Genomic DNA, 18,138 nt, shown 5'->3' with positions numbered 1-18,138 from the left:
CTGTAAAACCATTCTGCAAATATCTTCTTTTCCTTGTGGCTATGACCCAGTATATACATCTACTCTAGAATGCATAAGGAAGTCAAAGATTTGCCCACTGCAGTAGTAGGAACACAGATAGTGCCTACATCAGGGGTGGGCACACCATAACTCACCAGCCAAATCCAGGCCACTATCTGGTTTTGTAAGGCCAACGAGCTAAAGATGGATTCTATATTTTTCAATGGTTATATTTTAAATAGCTGTGTCCAAGTATCTACATAACATAATATTCTCAATTGGCCTGCAAAATCTCTAATATTTGCTACTGAATCTTTAACAGAAAAAGTTTTCCAACACCTGATCTACATAACTAACCATGTCTTTTAAACTAAAGTTTAAAGAAAGGAAAAATAAACATAACTTCAATTTGGAGAAGTTTGGCAAAGTCCACAGTATAGTTGACAGCATTATGATGTTAAAAATAACCCTTAACAGTTGGGAAAGAAATGATTACTTAGAATTTGAATGTGAACCACTGGTTCTCAATTAGCAAATAAATCTACTTGGAAATATATTTTATGATATGAGGTACTAATAAGCACTATTTGTAGTCAAAAAGTTAGGGAAATACTTACAGAAAGTTGAACAAATTATTATCTTTTATGTGTGTTCTTCTTGGTTTATTGTAAGATTCTCAGAGTTTAAAAAAAATCTCCAGAATAAGATGCAGTATGCACCAAATACAAAATTCATTTTACCTTACTTCTATGACACCAAATATCTGGAAGAAAGTACCCAAAATAATACTTTCTTTGGTATAATTGGGGAAATACTTACCTCATATGACATCAAAATAAGTTAGTGGGGACTAAAAGGTTCAGTTCAGTCGCTCAGTCGTGTCCGACTCTTTGCGACCCCATGAATCGCAGCACGCCAGGCCTCCCTGTCCACTTAAAAGGTTAAGTGTGTAAAATACATCATAAAGTAGAAGAGAACCAATTTAACTAATCAAATCTCTTGTGGAGGCGGTGCTTTCCAGGCTAAAGAAGAATGGAAGAAAAAGATTCACTGAAAATGTAACCACATAAAATTAAAATATTTTATGTCAAAACCAACAAAAGAGAACATGTGCCCAGTAAATATGATACACGGTTGCATATATAACATGCAAGAAATTTACAGGGCAATGAACATGAAAGGAAAGTACTAGTTGCTCAGTCGTTTCAGACTCTTTGTGACCCCATGGACTGCAGAGTCCGGGCTCCTCTGTCCATGCAATTCTCCAGGCAAGAATACTGGAGTGGATCGCCATTCCCTTCTCCAGGGGGTCTTCCTGACTCAGGGATCAAACCCGGGTCATTGCAGGCAGATTCTTTCCTGTCTGAGCCACCAGGGAAGCCTGGGCAATGAACATGCACAAGTCACTAAGAGAAAAGTTTAACAAGTTAACTTTCTTGTGTGTTCAACTATTGCCCTCCTGAAACCAAAAAGAAATTCAAACTTGGCTCAAATCACATTCCAGCTTAAAACCTGGCTGTGGTTCCCTAAGAGAAAAACCCTCCACATGGCCCACAGGAGGAGATGGTGCACCTCACCCCTTCACTCTCCGGCTCACGCTCTGCCCCCAGCCGCTCCCTCTTTAGCGTCTTTCCGCTCGGCACGAGGCTGCTTCAGCCTGAGAGGCCTTGCTCATGCTGGTCTTGGGTCGCTCTCTCCCTCACGCTCTCACTCTCAGACATTCTTCAGTTCCCAAATCAGACTTTACTTCTACACAGTAGCTTTCCTGACTGTGATTCCTCGAATTTCGATCAGATTCTCCTTAGTACAGTGACAGCACCTGTGCTTCCCATCCACAGCATTCGCCTCAGCTTTTAATTCTATGTTTGCGGGACAATTTCATTAAAGTCTAACCCTCTCACTGACAGACTCCTTAAGGTGAGAGAGATTTCTTGACTATCCTGTTGATCCTTGTATCCCCAGCACCCAGAGAATATCATTACAATTTTTTTAGAAACAAAACAATAACAAAATACTTTTTAAAAAAAATGCCAAAAACATTCTTTATTTTGGGGGCACTTTTCCTACTTTTCTGTATTTTACATATTGTTCTAGTGCACGTTTAATAAACAAAAGTGTAAAAATAAAAAAAATTAAAAAAAAATAAACAAAAGTGTACAATGGACCTAAATTTAAAGAAATAAATATAAAAAGTGACAACAGTTAAAAAAAAACCTGAAAAATGAAACCAGACCTTATGAAGAACTAACCTCAAGTAACAAAGTTCTTAGATATTTATTGACATGGAAGATGTTCAAGATACAAAGAAAATGTATATGAAGCCATTTCTATTCAACCCAGGAAAGTACTAGAATTTCATACATTATAATTTTAACAGTGATTATCCGTGACTAGTGAGATCAGAGGTGATTTTCTTTTTTTTGCTTTTATTTCTGCTTTTTTTTACTGTTTCCGCCCCCCCCCCAAAATATTGTTCTCTGTATATTTTCAAATTAGGAAAAAGCTAATCTCTCGAAACAGCTATGCACTCTTGTGGATTTACCAGACAGTTCAATCTGGAACCCATTTTTAGGAATACATCTATATTTTTTTCAAGTAAGGGATGCCTTATTTTAAGCTACCCATTCCCTACTGTTCCATATCAAAACTACTTTCTATGGTTTATTAAAGCACACTTGACCAGAGGGTCCTTCATACGAATTATTATGCCAATATTTTTTAAAGCTTATGGCACTGACAACATGGCATTACATTTTAAAGTAAACTATGCTATCCTCTTTATCAATTTTAATTTTTTGACACTGCAGGACTACTAAATTCTATTGCTGTCATGTGTTTTATCACATATTCTTATATCCAGAAAATTTCCCCCAAAAGTGATTCATAAGCTTAACTAAGAGAAGCAGAAAAACATTTTTGAAAGATTATTCTGCAGAACACTATTTTTCACTTATTCCAAATAGCATAACAAGGAGGTTTGCAGGAAATGAAGTGAAACCATGGTAACTGACTAAACCTATCATGAGCTATCAGATCAAGAGAACACACAGTACATTACACGTCAACGCCCACCAGCCACATAATCCTTCTCTGGTTCCTTTTGATCCTTCTTCCTAAATATGAAAAAGCTTTCAACCAATTTTCATATTTTAAAAATGTGAAAGCCCCTGTACCAATATCTACTATAACCTATGACTTTACCTAGGAACTCTTTGGCTGGGTTCACTTTATAAGTCAACTTAATGATCTGAGATTCAATTAGAAATTTTTTTTCAATAGCGAAATTTTATTTTTTTACTTCAATGCATTTTACCATTTTCTAATACAGTAGCAATAGTTTCTTCATACTGAATCACAGAGTTGTAAAAATTACCATTCTCTTAGGAATTCTTTCCTTAATAGATCTTTGTTGTTTGTCGTCTAGTCACTCAGTTGTGTCCGACTCTTTGCAACCCCATGGAGACCGCCAGGCTCCTCTGTCCATGGGATTTCCCCAGGCAAGAATACTGAATGGGTTGCCATTTCCTTCTCCAGGTGATTTTCCTGACCTAGGGATCAAGCCCACATCTCCCACATTGGTAGGCAGATTCTCTACCATTAAGCCACCAGGGGAGTTAGTAGAATCTTAGTGAAGAGTGAAAGTCGCTCAGCTGTGTCTGACTCTTTGCGACTCCACCGACTGTATAGTCCCTGGAATTCTCCAGGCCAGAATACTGGAGTGGGTAGCCTTTCGCTTCTCCAGGGGATCTTCCCAACCCAGGGATCAAACCCAGGTCTCCCACATTGCAGGCAGATTCTTCACCAGCTGAGCCAAGAATCTTACCAGCATTCTAAACTGAAAGACACAATGAATTAAATTACAAATGGAAATGCATTTGCAACAGGTGCATTATGAGAGGAGCCCATTTAATCATCTTGTTACCCATTCTATTACTAATCATCAACCCCATCATAAGAACTAAATCTAAACTCACAGACTTTAGCTCAAAATGTTCTTAAACGGTTACCAACTATCAGCTAAGACTAAATAAACAAGTATTGATAGCTTTTTAAAGGCACTGTCTATTAGTTACATAACTATACAGTCAAACAGACAATAGGACAAAGATCTGGAAAGACTAGAGAGGATCTCTGCTTCTATAATTAGCCTCTACCTAATAACTATCACATAATAAAATACAATGTAATTTAGGACATAAATGTAATACAGGACATAAAAATGCATATATACTTTATACTTGACCAACTTCTAGAAGAATAGACAAATAACTGTGAATAGCATTATCTCTATAGACTAGAACTAAAAGTATGTGGAGGGAAAGTAAGGTACAATATAACTATATACCATTCTTATTTGAAAAAAAAATTTTTTTACCAGTCATATGTTGTTTTCATAATCAAAAGATGTTATAAGTGACATGGATTCAAGAATACTATTATTTTTAGAGATTATTATTGCTGTTTTTCTCTGAAAAGGAATCCAAACTCACTACAAAATTATTCTTATAAGAACATATGATTATGAAATGATTTTATAATGGAAGTTTACCTTACATAACTAAACGTGATATATACTTAATTTGACTTTTCTCTTTTTTTAGGGGAGAGGGATGGAAAGTTAACTCTTGAGAATTAGTTGGAATAAATTTCATCCTTAAAGGCTTTAAACAAAGGTTTATCCACTTTATAAAAATGGTACTGTAACTTAAAAATCTTTATTAAAAACTCATTGACTTAAAAGCTAAGGGTTTACTCTTGTGCCACACACCCCTTTTCAACTTACATAAGGGCTACATGTTTTATTATTTTGGACGTTGTTTTTCGTAAGTTATGTTTTCTGTTTCTTAGCTTTTGTTCTTGAGGAAGTTAAGCCTCAGTTTTCTTATCTGTAAAATGCAAAACTACAGCATCTAACCAATGTACTTATCTGTAAATAAAACTGAGTTTTCCAGCTTGTATATCAGAGTTAGAGGTCAGAGTTACAAGATATCAAATCTGTTGGCCCTTTCAGGGGCCAGGAGGTCTGATGTAGCTCAAGTCCTTGGGCTGCTCACATCTGGCAGAGTCAGCCCCCCACATTTACTCTTAAGTGTATCATATAACAGCACAATTTTCAGTGGGTGCCACAACATGAAAAAGTACTAGAAAATACTGAACGATAATTCATAAACAGTATTCACCATACTCCCTGATACAGTCAATATTCAGTAAACATTCACTATTATATGGAAAAAACCAGGAGGCCCATTAATAAAATATTTGCATATGCAAATCATTCACAGGAAAGGAGGCACATTATCAACACCTTATGGAGGTGTTCTCATTACCAAGAAACAGCTCTTACATTTAAAAGAAGCTGGTATGTTTCCTACTGCCTCTTAAAGTAGATACACAAGTCATATTCTAGTTCCTCTTTCAGGGTAGACAGCCAGAGAGTCAGAATTCTCCCTCTCGTGTCAGTTACTGTTGATTAGCCACAAAATGTACTTGAAACTCAATTCCATCCTAAAAGAACTACTCAGTGAAATATGCTTTATGCTGTGCCTTAAAAATACAAAAACCAAAAATATCTTGAAATCTGCTTTTTTGACTTCTCTATCTTCTGTTCTAAACCCATTGCTATGGATGCAAACTTTTGAGAGGAAACTGAAGTTTTCAATAGACAGACCATCAAGGAATAAAAAACATGCTGTGAATAAAATCTGAAAAATTAAGTACCATTCAGAAGCAAAGTTCAAATCAAAAGAGATATCACTTCATACTCACTAGGATGTCACACCCACTGTTTAAATCAAAGACATTAACAACAGGTATTAGCAAAGAGTGGGGAAACTATAGAGCCCTCACACATTGCTTGTGGGGTTGTAAAATGGTAAAACCACTTTGGAAAGAAAAATTTGGCAGTTCATATGATCCAGCAATTTCACTCGTAGGTATGTACCCAAGAGAAACAGAAACATGCCCACATGAAGCCTCATACACAGCATTATTCATGGTGACTGCACTATTCGTGATGCCAAAAAATGGAAACTCAAATGTCCATCAACTGCTGAATGGACAAGCAAAATATATATCCAAACAGTGGAACAGTACTCAAATATTATTTATTAATAAAAAGATATAATGTAGTGATACATGCAGCAGCATGGATGAACCCTGGAAATACACTAAGAGAAAGAAGTCATCTCAAAAGAACACATATTATACGCAATTCCACTCTTATGAAACATCCAGGATGTATAAATCTACAGAGACAAAAAAGTAGGCTAATGGTTCCCTGGGGCTGGGTGGGTTGAGGAGAAATGGGAACTGACTGCAAATGGGTTATGGAGTTTCTTTTTACGGTGATTAATGCTCTAAGATTGATTATGTTGCATAACTTTGTGAATGCACTAAAAACCACTGAATTGCACACTTTAAGTGGGTGAACTGGTAGGTTATTCATAACCAAAAGAAGGGAAAAGTTTAAGACTAAGATACAATAAATGTAAAAAGCAAGCTTTGGAATACAGTTTAAAAATAAGAAAAAGGTTGAATTTTTGTAATACATAGAAACAGTGCTTGGTTGCCATAAGTACATGTTTCAGAACACGGGATAGGAGGTAAATCTTTTTTGGTCCAGGGAAAAAAATCAGAAAACAGGAAGAAAAAAATTGGTGAGGCAGTTAGCTCTTAAATTTTTTCTCCCTCTATCAATTCAACACTTCAACAAGGAATCTTTTAAGTTCATTAATCAAGAAGGAGGGTAGAAAAAAAGAAAAAAATGAGGAAGCTATCTGACTTACTCAACAGAAGAAATCTGATATATTTTTTCCTTCTTTTCTCCCCTTACTGCCAACATTTAATTCTAACTTATTAACTGAAAATGAGAAATAACTCAAAAGCTCAAACAGCCTATCCATTTTTAAGTTTTTTCTTTCTGTAGATGAACCACATTGAAAGACACTGTCAGAAAACTACATTCTATTAGGCCACCAACACACTGATACCAAAAGCAGACAAGGATACCATAAAAAGAGAAAATTACAGGCCAATATCACTGATGGACCTCTATAGGCAAAAATCCTCAACAAAATACTAACAAACCAATTCCAACAATACACCATGACCAAAGGATCATACACCATGACCAAGTTGGATTTATCCCAGGGATGCAAGGATTTCTCAGTATCCACAAATCAATTGATGTAATACACCATATCAACAAACTGAAGAATAAAAACCATATGATCATCTCAATAGATGAGAAAAAGCTTTTGATAAAATTCAACATCCATTTGTGATTTTTAAAAAACTCTTTGGAAAGTGGGCACAGAGGAAACACATCTCAACGGGACACATAGGACAAACCCACTCAAAAGACCATACATGGCAAACCCACATATATGACAAAGCCAAAGCTAACATCATATGCAATGGTGAAAAGCGGAAAGCATTTCCTCTAAGATCAGGAACAAGACAAGGAGGCCTACTCTTGCCATTTTTATTCAACACAGTTTTAGAAGTCCTAGCCACAGCAATCAGAGAAGAAAAAGAAAGAAGAGGAATCCAAATTGTAAAGGAAGAAGTAAAACTGTCACCTTTCACAGATGACACAATGCTATATGTAGAAAATCCTAAATATGCTACCAGAAAACTACTAGAGCTCATCAATGAATGTGGTCAAGTTGCTGGACACAAAATTAATACATGGAAATCTTGCATGTATACACTAATGACAAAATATCAGAAAAAGAAAAGGAAACAATCTCATTTACCATTGTATCAAAAAGAATAAAATACCTAGGAATAAACCTACCTAAGGAAGCCAAGTCCTATACTCTGAAAACTATATAAAATGCAATGAAAGAAACTAAAAACGACATGAACAGATAAAAAGGCATACTGTGTTCTTGGACCAGAAGAATCAACACTGTTAAAATGACCATACTATGCAAGAATCTACAGATTCAATGCAATTCCCATCAAATTACCAATGGCATTTTTCACAGAACTAGAACAGAAAATTTTAAAATTTGTACACAAATACAAAAAAAAATAAAATAAAATAAAATAAATTTTGTACACAAATACAAAAAAGGTCCCAAATATCCAAAACAATCTTGAAAAACAGACTCACCAACATAGAGAAGACAAACTTATGGTTACCAATAGTAGGGGCTGCGGGTAGAGATAAATTAGGAGTTTAGGATTAACATATACGCACTCCTATATATAAAACAGATAAACAAAAAAGACCTACTATACAGAACAGGGAACTATACTCAACATCTCGTAATATCTTATATTGATAAAGAATCTAAATATATGTTTGTTTTATTTTAGTAACTAAGTCATGTCCAACTGTTTTGTGACCCCATGGACTGTAGCCTGGTCTCCTCTGTCCATAGGATTTCTCAGCTAAGAATACTGGAATGGGTTGCCATTTCCTTGCCCAGGGGATCTTCCCAATCCAGGGACTGAACCCATGTCTCCCGCATTGCAGGTGGATTCTTCACCAATGAGCCACCAGGGCTGTTATATATATAGTGCTATATATGTTAATATATAGCTTTTGCAGTGGCCACAGGACTGGAAAAGGTCAGTTTTCATTCCAGTCCCAAAGAAAGGCAATGCCAAAGAACGCTCAAACTACCGCACAGTTGCACTCATCTCACACGCTAGTAAAGTAATGCTCAAAATTCTCCAAGCCAGGCTTTAGCAATACGTGAACCGTGAACTTCCAGATGTTCAAGCTGGTTTTAGAAAAGACAGAGGAACCAGAGATCAAATTGCCAATATCCCCTGGATCATCAAAAAAACAAGAGAGTTCCAGAAGAACATTTATTTCTGCTTTATTGACTATGTCAAAGCCTTTGACTGTGTGGATCACAATAAACTGTGGAAAATTCTGAAAGAGATGGGAATACCAGACCACCTGACCTGCCTCTTGAGAAACCTATATGCAGGTCAGGAGGCAACAGTTAGAACTGGACATGGAACAACAGACTGGTTCCAAATAGGAAAAGGAGTACGTCAAGGCAGTATATTGTCACCCTGCTTATTTAACTTATATGCAGAGTACATCATGAGAAACGCTGGGCTGGAGGAAGCACAAGCTGGAATCAAGATTGCCGGGAGAAACATCAATAACCTCAGATATGCAGATGACACCACCCTTATGGCAGAAAGTGAAGAGGAACTAAAAAGCCTCTTGATGAAAGTGAAAGAGGAGAGTGAAAAAGTTGGCTTAAAGCTCAACATTCAGAAAACTAAGATCGTGGCATCTGGTCCCATCACTTCATGGGAAATAGATGGGGAAACAGTGGAAACAGTGTCAGACTATTTTTCTGGGCTCCAAAATCACTGCAGATGGTGACTGCAGCCATGAAATTAAAAGACGCTTACTCCTTGGAAGCAAAGTTATGACCAACATAGATAGCATTTTTTACTTTGCCAAAAAAGGTCCATCTAGTCAAGGCTATGGTTTTTCCAGTGGTCATGTATGGATGTGAGAGTTGGACTGTGAAGAAAGCTGAGTGCCGAAGAATTGATGCTTTTGAACTGTGGTGTTGGAAAAGACTCTTGAGAGTCCCTTGGACTGCAAGGAGATCCAACCAGTCCATCCTAAAGCAGATCAGTCCTGGTTGTTCATTGGAAGGACTGATGCTGAAGCTGAAACTCCAATACTTTGGCTACCTCATGCGAAGAGTTGACTCACTGGAAAAGACCCTGATGCTGGGACGGATTGAAGGCAGGAGAAGAAGGGGACGACAGAGGATGAGATGGCTGGATGGCACCACCAACTCAATGGACATGAATTTGAGTAAATTCTGGGAGTTGGTGATGGACAGGGAGGCCTGGCATGCTGCAATTCATGGTGTTGCAAAGAGTCGGACACGACTGAGTGACTAGACTGGACTGAACTGATACTCATATGTGTATATACATACATACATACATATATATATATATATATATATATATAAACATAATCTAGTAAATGTTAGTTTCTCAGTCATGTCTGACTCTTTGCAACCCCATGGACTGTAACCCGCCAGGCTCCTCTATCCATGGAATTCTCCAGTCAGGAATACTGGAGTGGGTGGCCATTTCCTTCTCCAGGGGATCTTTCCGACCCACGGATCAAACCATGTCTCCTGCTTTGCAGGCAGATTTATAAACACTGCAGGCAGATACACAAACATATGTGTATATATATGTGTGTGTGCTAAGTTGCTTCTGTTGTGTCCGACTCTGTGAGACCCTATGAACTGCAGCCTTCCAGGATCCTTTGTCCATGATATTCTCCAGGCAAGAATATTGGAGTGGGCTGCCGTGACCTCCTCTAGGGGATCTTCCTGACCCAGGAATCAAACACATGTCTCTTAACGTCTACCTGCACTGGCAGGCAGGTTCTTTACCACTAGTGGCACCTGGGAAGCCCATGTATATATATACATATGAATGTATATATATAAAAGTAACTCACTTTGCTATACACCTGAAACTAACACAATACAGTAAATGAACTAAATGTCAATTTAAAAAATGGTTTAAAAAAAATCCCTCAAAAAAAAGAAGTTACTCAGTGATCATGGAGTCCACAGTCAGAGGAACTAAGTGAATCAAATGTTTAATAGATTATTTCTCAGAGTGTTTCACAGAGAGATTCCACAAAAAGAGGGTATCGTGATCAAATGAGTTTGGGAAAGGCAGTATAGTTTTATAAACACTCACATGCTATGACCAGCACGGCATCAAACAAACCCAACTGATCATGTTCAGTGGCAGGGAAACTCACGCTGTTCCTTTAGGAGCATCTCATACTGGATACAGCACTGCCAGTGTTGGCCAAGACTACCCTCTCCCATAGATCCTGGACTCTAGAACACATTTCTGTGACTTGCCTATTTCCCTCAAGGCTGACTAATTCTTCTGATCAATGATTTAAATATGATGATACATTTCACTTACAGTCAGATCTTCAATGATTTAGAAGGTACTATCTTCCATTTTGACCCAAGGTTCCAGCTAGTGTCTTTGATTTTTCTTAAAATGAAAATAATCCTATTGATATTTTTGTCTGATTGTAAAAAATGATACACAAGACATTGTTTTAAAAATACCAGGCAAATCAGAAAGGTACGGAGAAGTATTAATAAAAATCACCTTTAAGTTCATTATTCAAGAGATAACACTGTGAATAGTGGCAATCATTCTTTTAGAGAGTTGTCTACTTACACATACACCCTAAACAGACACACACACACACACACACACTAAATAGTATGATACTATACATACTATCCTGATAGTGAATTTTATTTTTTAGGTTAACATAGGGTATACTTCAGAACTTATCAAATATTTTTTAAAGAAAATATAATAAATACGCCCAAACATTTTGCTTCCTTAGTTTTTAAATTCTCATTGCTTTCCAGTATCTAAAATTTTTACAAATAATTCTTATTTTGATGGTCAGTATAAAATCAGTAGGAAGCATCAAGGACTGTAGGTATAAATCATTATCTGGAATATTTCCAAACTCTGTTCTGGAATATCTAAACACTGGGTTTGGGGATCATCAAAATTCGTGCACATGTGTTATCCTGCTCATTACCCAATACAGAGAAACTAAAATGACTCTGACTCAACAGGAATGTCTCTAGAGTTGCCAAATTTGGAGTTAACATTTCTCCTCATAAGGAACTCTTGAAAATCTATAAAGTAACTAGAAACTCTTTTAAAGATCAGTTCTCCATTGCCCAAGGAAAACCATTTACTAAATTAATTATCAAGTAATTCTGGTAAAACTTAATTTCCACCATCCTATCCATTTATTTATTTATTCTTATTGCTCCCACAATGATTTTTAACATTGCAAATATTACAAATAACCACTACTCTCTTCTATTAAAAGTCTTCAGTGACTCCTATTTCCTACAGATAAAATTCAAATTCTTAAGCATGAAATACCAGTCTTTCCTGGCAATCCTATTGCTAACTTCCTGCACCCCCGAGTCCCAGAAGCATGCCATACACCAAATGTTCCACACTGTTCTAAATATTCCTTCCTCGACTTTTTCTTCTTCCCAAAATACTTTTTTTTAAAAATTAATCACATCCTATCCTTCTAGCTGGCAAACTTACATTTCACCTTTAAGAGGCAGCTTAAATGTCTTCCTTTTTGACCCATTTGGATAATATCTGGTAGAATTCAAAAACTCAATAAAAGATCCTAAATCATATGTAATGTTATTTCTTACTGATGTTTGCAATCAGCAGAGAAGAATCATTACTTCATTTTGCTATGGTTTCTACTCTGTGAAGAAAATTGCTATTTTCATAGTTATAAAATACTTTGAGATGATGTGCTGCTATTTTTGATGATGCAGGTTTTTATATAATCTTTAAAATATTAAATTATTTTGAAGTCAGTTTGGAAAATACTTTCAATCAAGTTCAAAATATTACAGCAAAAGAACTTTATCAAAATAGAATTTACATAACTTTGGTGCCTCGCCTTGCCTAAAACTTTCTGTGGAACACACACTAGATTTTCTTACTATTTACCAAAGCTAAAATAGAATATACTACTTTAATAAGAAGTTGGTCAGGACTAAAAGATTTGAAGGATTGTATCATGGACTGATCCTCACTATCTAATAAGGAAATGACTTTAATGAATACCTACATAGCTACACCCTGGAGAAGGACATGGCAACCCACTCCAGTGTTCTTGCCTGGAGAATCCCATGGACGGAGGAGCCTGGTGGGCTATAGTCTGTGGGGTCGCAAGAGTTGGACATGACTTAGCGACTAAACCACCACCACTATGCTACACTGTGTAACTGGTACCCATTTCAACCTTCTTCCTTCTTTTAAAACAGGAAAAGAAAACCAGACTTTTATCTGGTAAGAACCAGATTCTTATTAGGAACAGTGGTGGGAATGAGAAAATAGATACCAAATATTTAAAAGGCCATTTCACATGATCATTTACACTAGCTCTCCACTAGTCTTTTTACTTTCTTATTTCACATTTCCAAGAATTCGTGGTACAGTGCTTATGTAATTTGAACACTTATAAAGAACAACTGTTTTGATAGGTTATGGTTCAAGAATATATAGGAAAAGATCGAAAAAAGAAGAAAAAGATTTCATCAGAGGATTAAAATCTTAAAAAAAAATAAAAAGCAAATGAAAATTTTGGAACTAAGTAACACAATACATGAAAACAGGAACTCAATGAGTGGATTTACAGCTGACCAAAAAGAGGAGAAGAAAGTCAAATAAAGGTCCAGTGGACTGGAAGGCAGGTCAACAGAAAATGTCCAAACTGAAGTTCAGAGAGATGGAAGTCAGGAAATTAGAAGTCCAGAGGGGGAAAAGAAACTTAGAAGAGTCAGAAAATAGTTTATGATGAATAGCTCTAAAGTTATAGTAACATGACATTTAATAATTTTATATTTCTTATAAGTGTTCTTTTGTATATATTTAACATCTAATAAAAAGGATAATACAAAGCAAGGACAGTCCTATCTTTTTCACTTGCTATTCCATATATACCACAATACTGAACTCAACAAGCTTTCCTTCTAGTGAGAAAAGTTATAGAATGACTCATAAAATTTTTTTAAGAAGTCATTCTAAAACTATGAAAATCATATAAAGAAAAATGTCTTCAACAAAATTTCTTAAATTATTTTAGGTTACTTGCAGCTGATATATACCATGATAGCTCATTAAACTATAACTAACTAACACAAATGCTGTCAAAGTCAACACAAAAAATTCCAAAATGACAGGAATCACTTCATGTTTCATGAGGTATAACCTAGTGCCTGGGAGAACATCTTATCTTTTTTTTACAGGGTATAAAGAGCATCTTATCTTCAGTTGCAGTCTCCAACCATGTGGATGTATGTCCAATGCTTCATTGGATACAAAGACATTGACTAAGCAACAATCATTTTTCCTAAACCAAGTGGTCCACAACAGCAAAGGCAGAAAAGCAGGACAAGGCCTGGCTAGAAATTCAGGCTGAAACAGGAGTGTACAAGAAGAAGACAATGAAGAGGAAAGTGAGACGTCAACCACAGACAACCTTTCCTGTCATGCAATGAGAATCTCTTTCCTGACTGCAATAAGTTGATACCGAAACAGCACACATACAACACATACTTCCTGAACTAATAACTTACATTGTACACAAAGATCATCAGTAAAGGTTAGGCTTCCCCAGGTATGGGGAAGATGCCAATGATAGAGGGAGGTGTGGCCTTTGAAACCTTGTGTCCCATTCAACATTACAACTTTGCTGATCACTGCATCAGATTTTACAACTGATCACTCATTAGAAAGAATAAGGCTGGATATAGAGAAATTTCTCATCAAACTAACCCAAAAGGTGGCTTGACTGAAAGGGAGGGGGAAATGTGAGAAATACTTAAGAAATAAATGATTGTTGGGTATGGCTGTGTGAGATGAGCAAGATGAAAAAAAGTTCTTTTAATCATTAGATAATACAGGTACAAGTATTTTAGGCTTTCCAGAGTCTATGAAAAGGTATAAAATATATTAAAAAAGAAAGATATGATTCCAAAACATAAAAGGAAAACTACTAAAGTTAATTCCAAAAGCAATTTATATTTCAAAACACAAACAAGAGCAAAAAAATATACATTTGATATGGGATACAGTATTTGATAATAGTGTAAGATGGAAGCCTCTCAATGAGTAAGGCCAAGCCTACAAACATCTTAAAACAGAACTAAGAGAAAAGAAAATGGTGTTTTGCTTTTGGTCTTATGAAATGGCTAAATAACAGCATCAACAGCTATTAAAGGGAATACAAGCGTATTTGGTAGGAAAACTGATGAGCTTGGTTTTAGACATACTGAGGTTGAGGTGCCTATGGAACAACTTGAGTTCAACAACTTATTCCTAATTTTAGGGCCTGTTTAATACAGAAAATGCATGATGAACAAGGACAACAACATAATGAACACTGATGGCTATAAATTCAAACTGCCCCCCTACTTCAGTGGGGCACACATTCTATTAAAACAAACTGATGTTAGTTGGGAGAATCATTAGTTGAAATGGGGAGTATCAGATAAGATTAATAGATAAAACAATACAACTATTTCACATTCTGTTTAACACTTCCCTGCCATACATCTAGTTCAAAACTAAAAGAATCATATTTTAGCATTTAAATTGCTCACAAAGCATATTTACAAATTCCCCACCTCCACTACAACCCCTTTTACTATCTCTTTGCCATGTAAAAACTTTATGATGATTGTTCCATAACAAAAGGAAAGCTGCATGTTACCCAAGGCCTATATATCAAACTCATGTTGATCTATTCCTCAGTCCAATTCTAGGATTTCTGGGCCAGAGTGGACAGTGAGTGATATAAAATAAAGCCACGAGTAGTAGTAGTGAGGGAGAGAATGCAAGAAGGAGGAAGAGCTGGGAAGGCAGGGGTGCTATTTGTCTCTAAATTGAATTCTTCACCCCAGGGCATATGATGGAGTCATTCAGTAAAATCAGCATTATAACCACATTATGAGAGGCAATGTGGTATAATGGAAAGTATCTGAACATTGCAGGGTGGCAAAACTGAGTTCCAATTCTAGCTTTCGAACTTGCTACCGGATCTCAGAAGAAGGTGGGGAGATGGCAACAAAAGGAAAAGGAAGAGTGTACAGATTTCTTTCTTTCCTCTCACCCCACCTCCTTCTTCCTTTGTTTGCCCCATGAGCCTGTAGTTAAAGGCTTATCTGCCCCAGGCACTCAGATGACTATCTATTTGGATATGCAATGTCACAGAATCCTAGAATTATAAAATGGTTAAGAGTAGAAAGATGAAGATGGCTTCAAGAATATAGGTGATTTGTCCAAATCAATCTTTTAGTTTATTTAGTGGCAACAGGAATAGGTATTTGGATTCCCAGCCCAGATGTTTTTCCCCATATGTCACAACTTAAACCTGGAAAATATGTAATTAATAATTGAAGAGGGATTTACATTTTATAATTTTCCATAAAGAGCAAATTTCCATGAATTCCTATTACCAACTCTGTTCTCCAAGTATGCCATTGATTCCAAATTCAGCATGAAGAAATAATGAATTATATCATTCTTTTGCCAGAAAGATTAATAATAAATCTGGTGGGTGGGAGTAAGAGCAGTCCCTGCTCACTTACCAAGCATAAGTGACTGGAGAAGGCGTTAAAACATACCAGAGTCCTAAGCGACATTATCATCTTTCTACTGTCTCTCTGTGGTTACCAAAAGAAATGCTATTTCTTTGACTTCTTTCTTAAACGAAGTTTCTACTTTTAAACTTTTCCAAATATATAAGTGACTGCACACACGAACAAACGAAGGAGTGAACAAAGACAACTGATAATTATTCTAAGCCTCTGGAGAGGCAACAATGTGGAGTGATTCAGAGCATAGACTCTGAAACCCAACTGCCTAGGTTCAAATCCCAGCTACACGAATTTTTAAATGTATGACCCTGGCCAAGCTCCTCAACCTCTAGGTCCTGTGTTTCCTTATTTATAAAGTGGAGACAATAATTGGATACACATCCTAGACCTGTTACGAAGATTAAATGAGGTTAGAGGCCTAGCAGGAGGTAGGCCCAACAGATAAGCATGCTATTGTATTATTATTCTGTTATTACTGCAGGGTTAATGGATATATTTGTTTCTGGCCACTGTGCTGTAAGCTAAGAACAGTCAAAATGCCAGGCAAAGTTCAACAGATAGGAAAGAGCCAGGCGTTCCCAAGGAAAGCTGCCTGAACCAAAAGCCAATTTAAGAGAAATGACATTGGCTTTAATTTTAGAAGTTACAAAGATCTTTTCTCTTTAGTTCCTTTCCTTATTCAAGAAATAGATGGGCGCTGACACAGCAGGACAGATGGGAGGGAATGGGTAAGACGAAATATAAGAAAACAGCTACAATAAAAATGCCTTAAAAATTCTTAATTACTGAGTGCTACCATTCATGAGGAAGTTTTAAGAGTCTCAAAGCTATTAAAATGGTAATTAGGTCCCAAGAAAACAAGAACCAATTCAATTACATGCGGGATGCTTTCAAAATTTAAAGCCCTCTATTAAGAGGGTTTTGAACGAGGCACAGTTATAATTACAGGTCCACGACCAACCTTAGAGCCAAAGTGTAGGTTCCTGGCTGACGCTGGCTCTCCCGAATGAGGTAGCTCCCCTCGGCTACACTCAAGAGCTGGTCTGCAGCTTCTCGGGAGATCATGCCGTGAAACCTAAGAAACAAAGTCAATTCAGAAACTGCAAGCTTTCCACCTTTTTTGATAAAACAAAACCTCCCACCTTCTCCTGTAGTTTTCTAGACAAAGTACTGCCATATAATCGAAGGGGAGCAGTTGGGTTTAACTGTGCTTGTGTTTCCCAGGGCCTGGCCCTGGGCCGGCTTCGCTGCAGCGACAAGAACAGCACCGAAGTAGCTCTCCAATCCATTTAACAATCACGGAGTCAAAATTCACTTCCATCTCCGCGAAGATCAACTGCCTCACTCAAGAGGACAATTCCCTTCTTATGTAGCTGCCTGACCATATGGACACGCTAAAAAAATACACAGAAACGTGTCCCACTTCCTTTCTTCACACCAGTGGCATTGCTTCAAAATTTTGGCTCAGAGTCTATGGTTGGCAATTCTCCAGGACCCTGGGTTGCCCTTAATTGGCATGATTGCCCAATAATGTGCATAATCTGCATCAGAGCATACTCAAGCCAAGAGCCAACAAATTTAACACTTACTTTCACTCCCTGCTAAAAGACTATTTTTGATTACCAGAGAAAAAAGGAGGAGTAAGAATAAACATAACTAACACATTCCTTATATAAAACATTGTAGGTTCACCTATAACATTCTGACATAAAACACTGGAAAATTTAAAAACATCAATGGTAACGAATCATTAATATTAAAAGTATAAAACCACCTTGTATTCATATGGCGATGCACAATTTACAAAGAACCTACACATATATTATGTCCTTTTTTTTCCCTCTTTTTTTCATTTATTTTTATTAGTTGGAGGCTAATTACTTTACAATATTGTACTGGTTTTTGCCATACATTGACATGAACCAGCCAT

At 36.7% G+C, this 18,138-nt stretch overlaps 1 protein-coding gene across 1 annotated transcript in view; it reads right to left on the bottom strand.

Annotated features, from left to right (window-relative positions):
- The window catches only part of CHN1 (chimerin 1), a 194,621-nt gene that overhangs the window by 108,243 nt on the left and 68,240 nt on the right, over nucleotides 1-18,138 (bottom strand). The window contains exon 6 of the mRNA XM_043894378.1: nucleotides 17,170-17,283. Coding sequence (XP_043750313.1) covers nucleotides 17,170-17,283 — 114 coding nt within the window. The remainder of the gene's footprint in view (nucleotides 1-17,169; nucleotides 17,284-18,138) is intronic.

This window comes from Cervus elaphus, chromosome 33, assembly GCF_910594005.1.
Source record: "Cervus elaphus chromosome 33, mCerEla1.1, whole genome shotgun sequence".
In the NCBI taxonomy this organism is placed as follows: Eukaryota; Metazoa; Chordata; class Mammalia; order Artiodactyla; family Cervidae; genus Cervus; species Cervus elaphus.
Note: the sequence above shows the minus strand (reverse complement) of the source record. Positions and strands in the feature narration are given on the sequence as shown.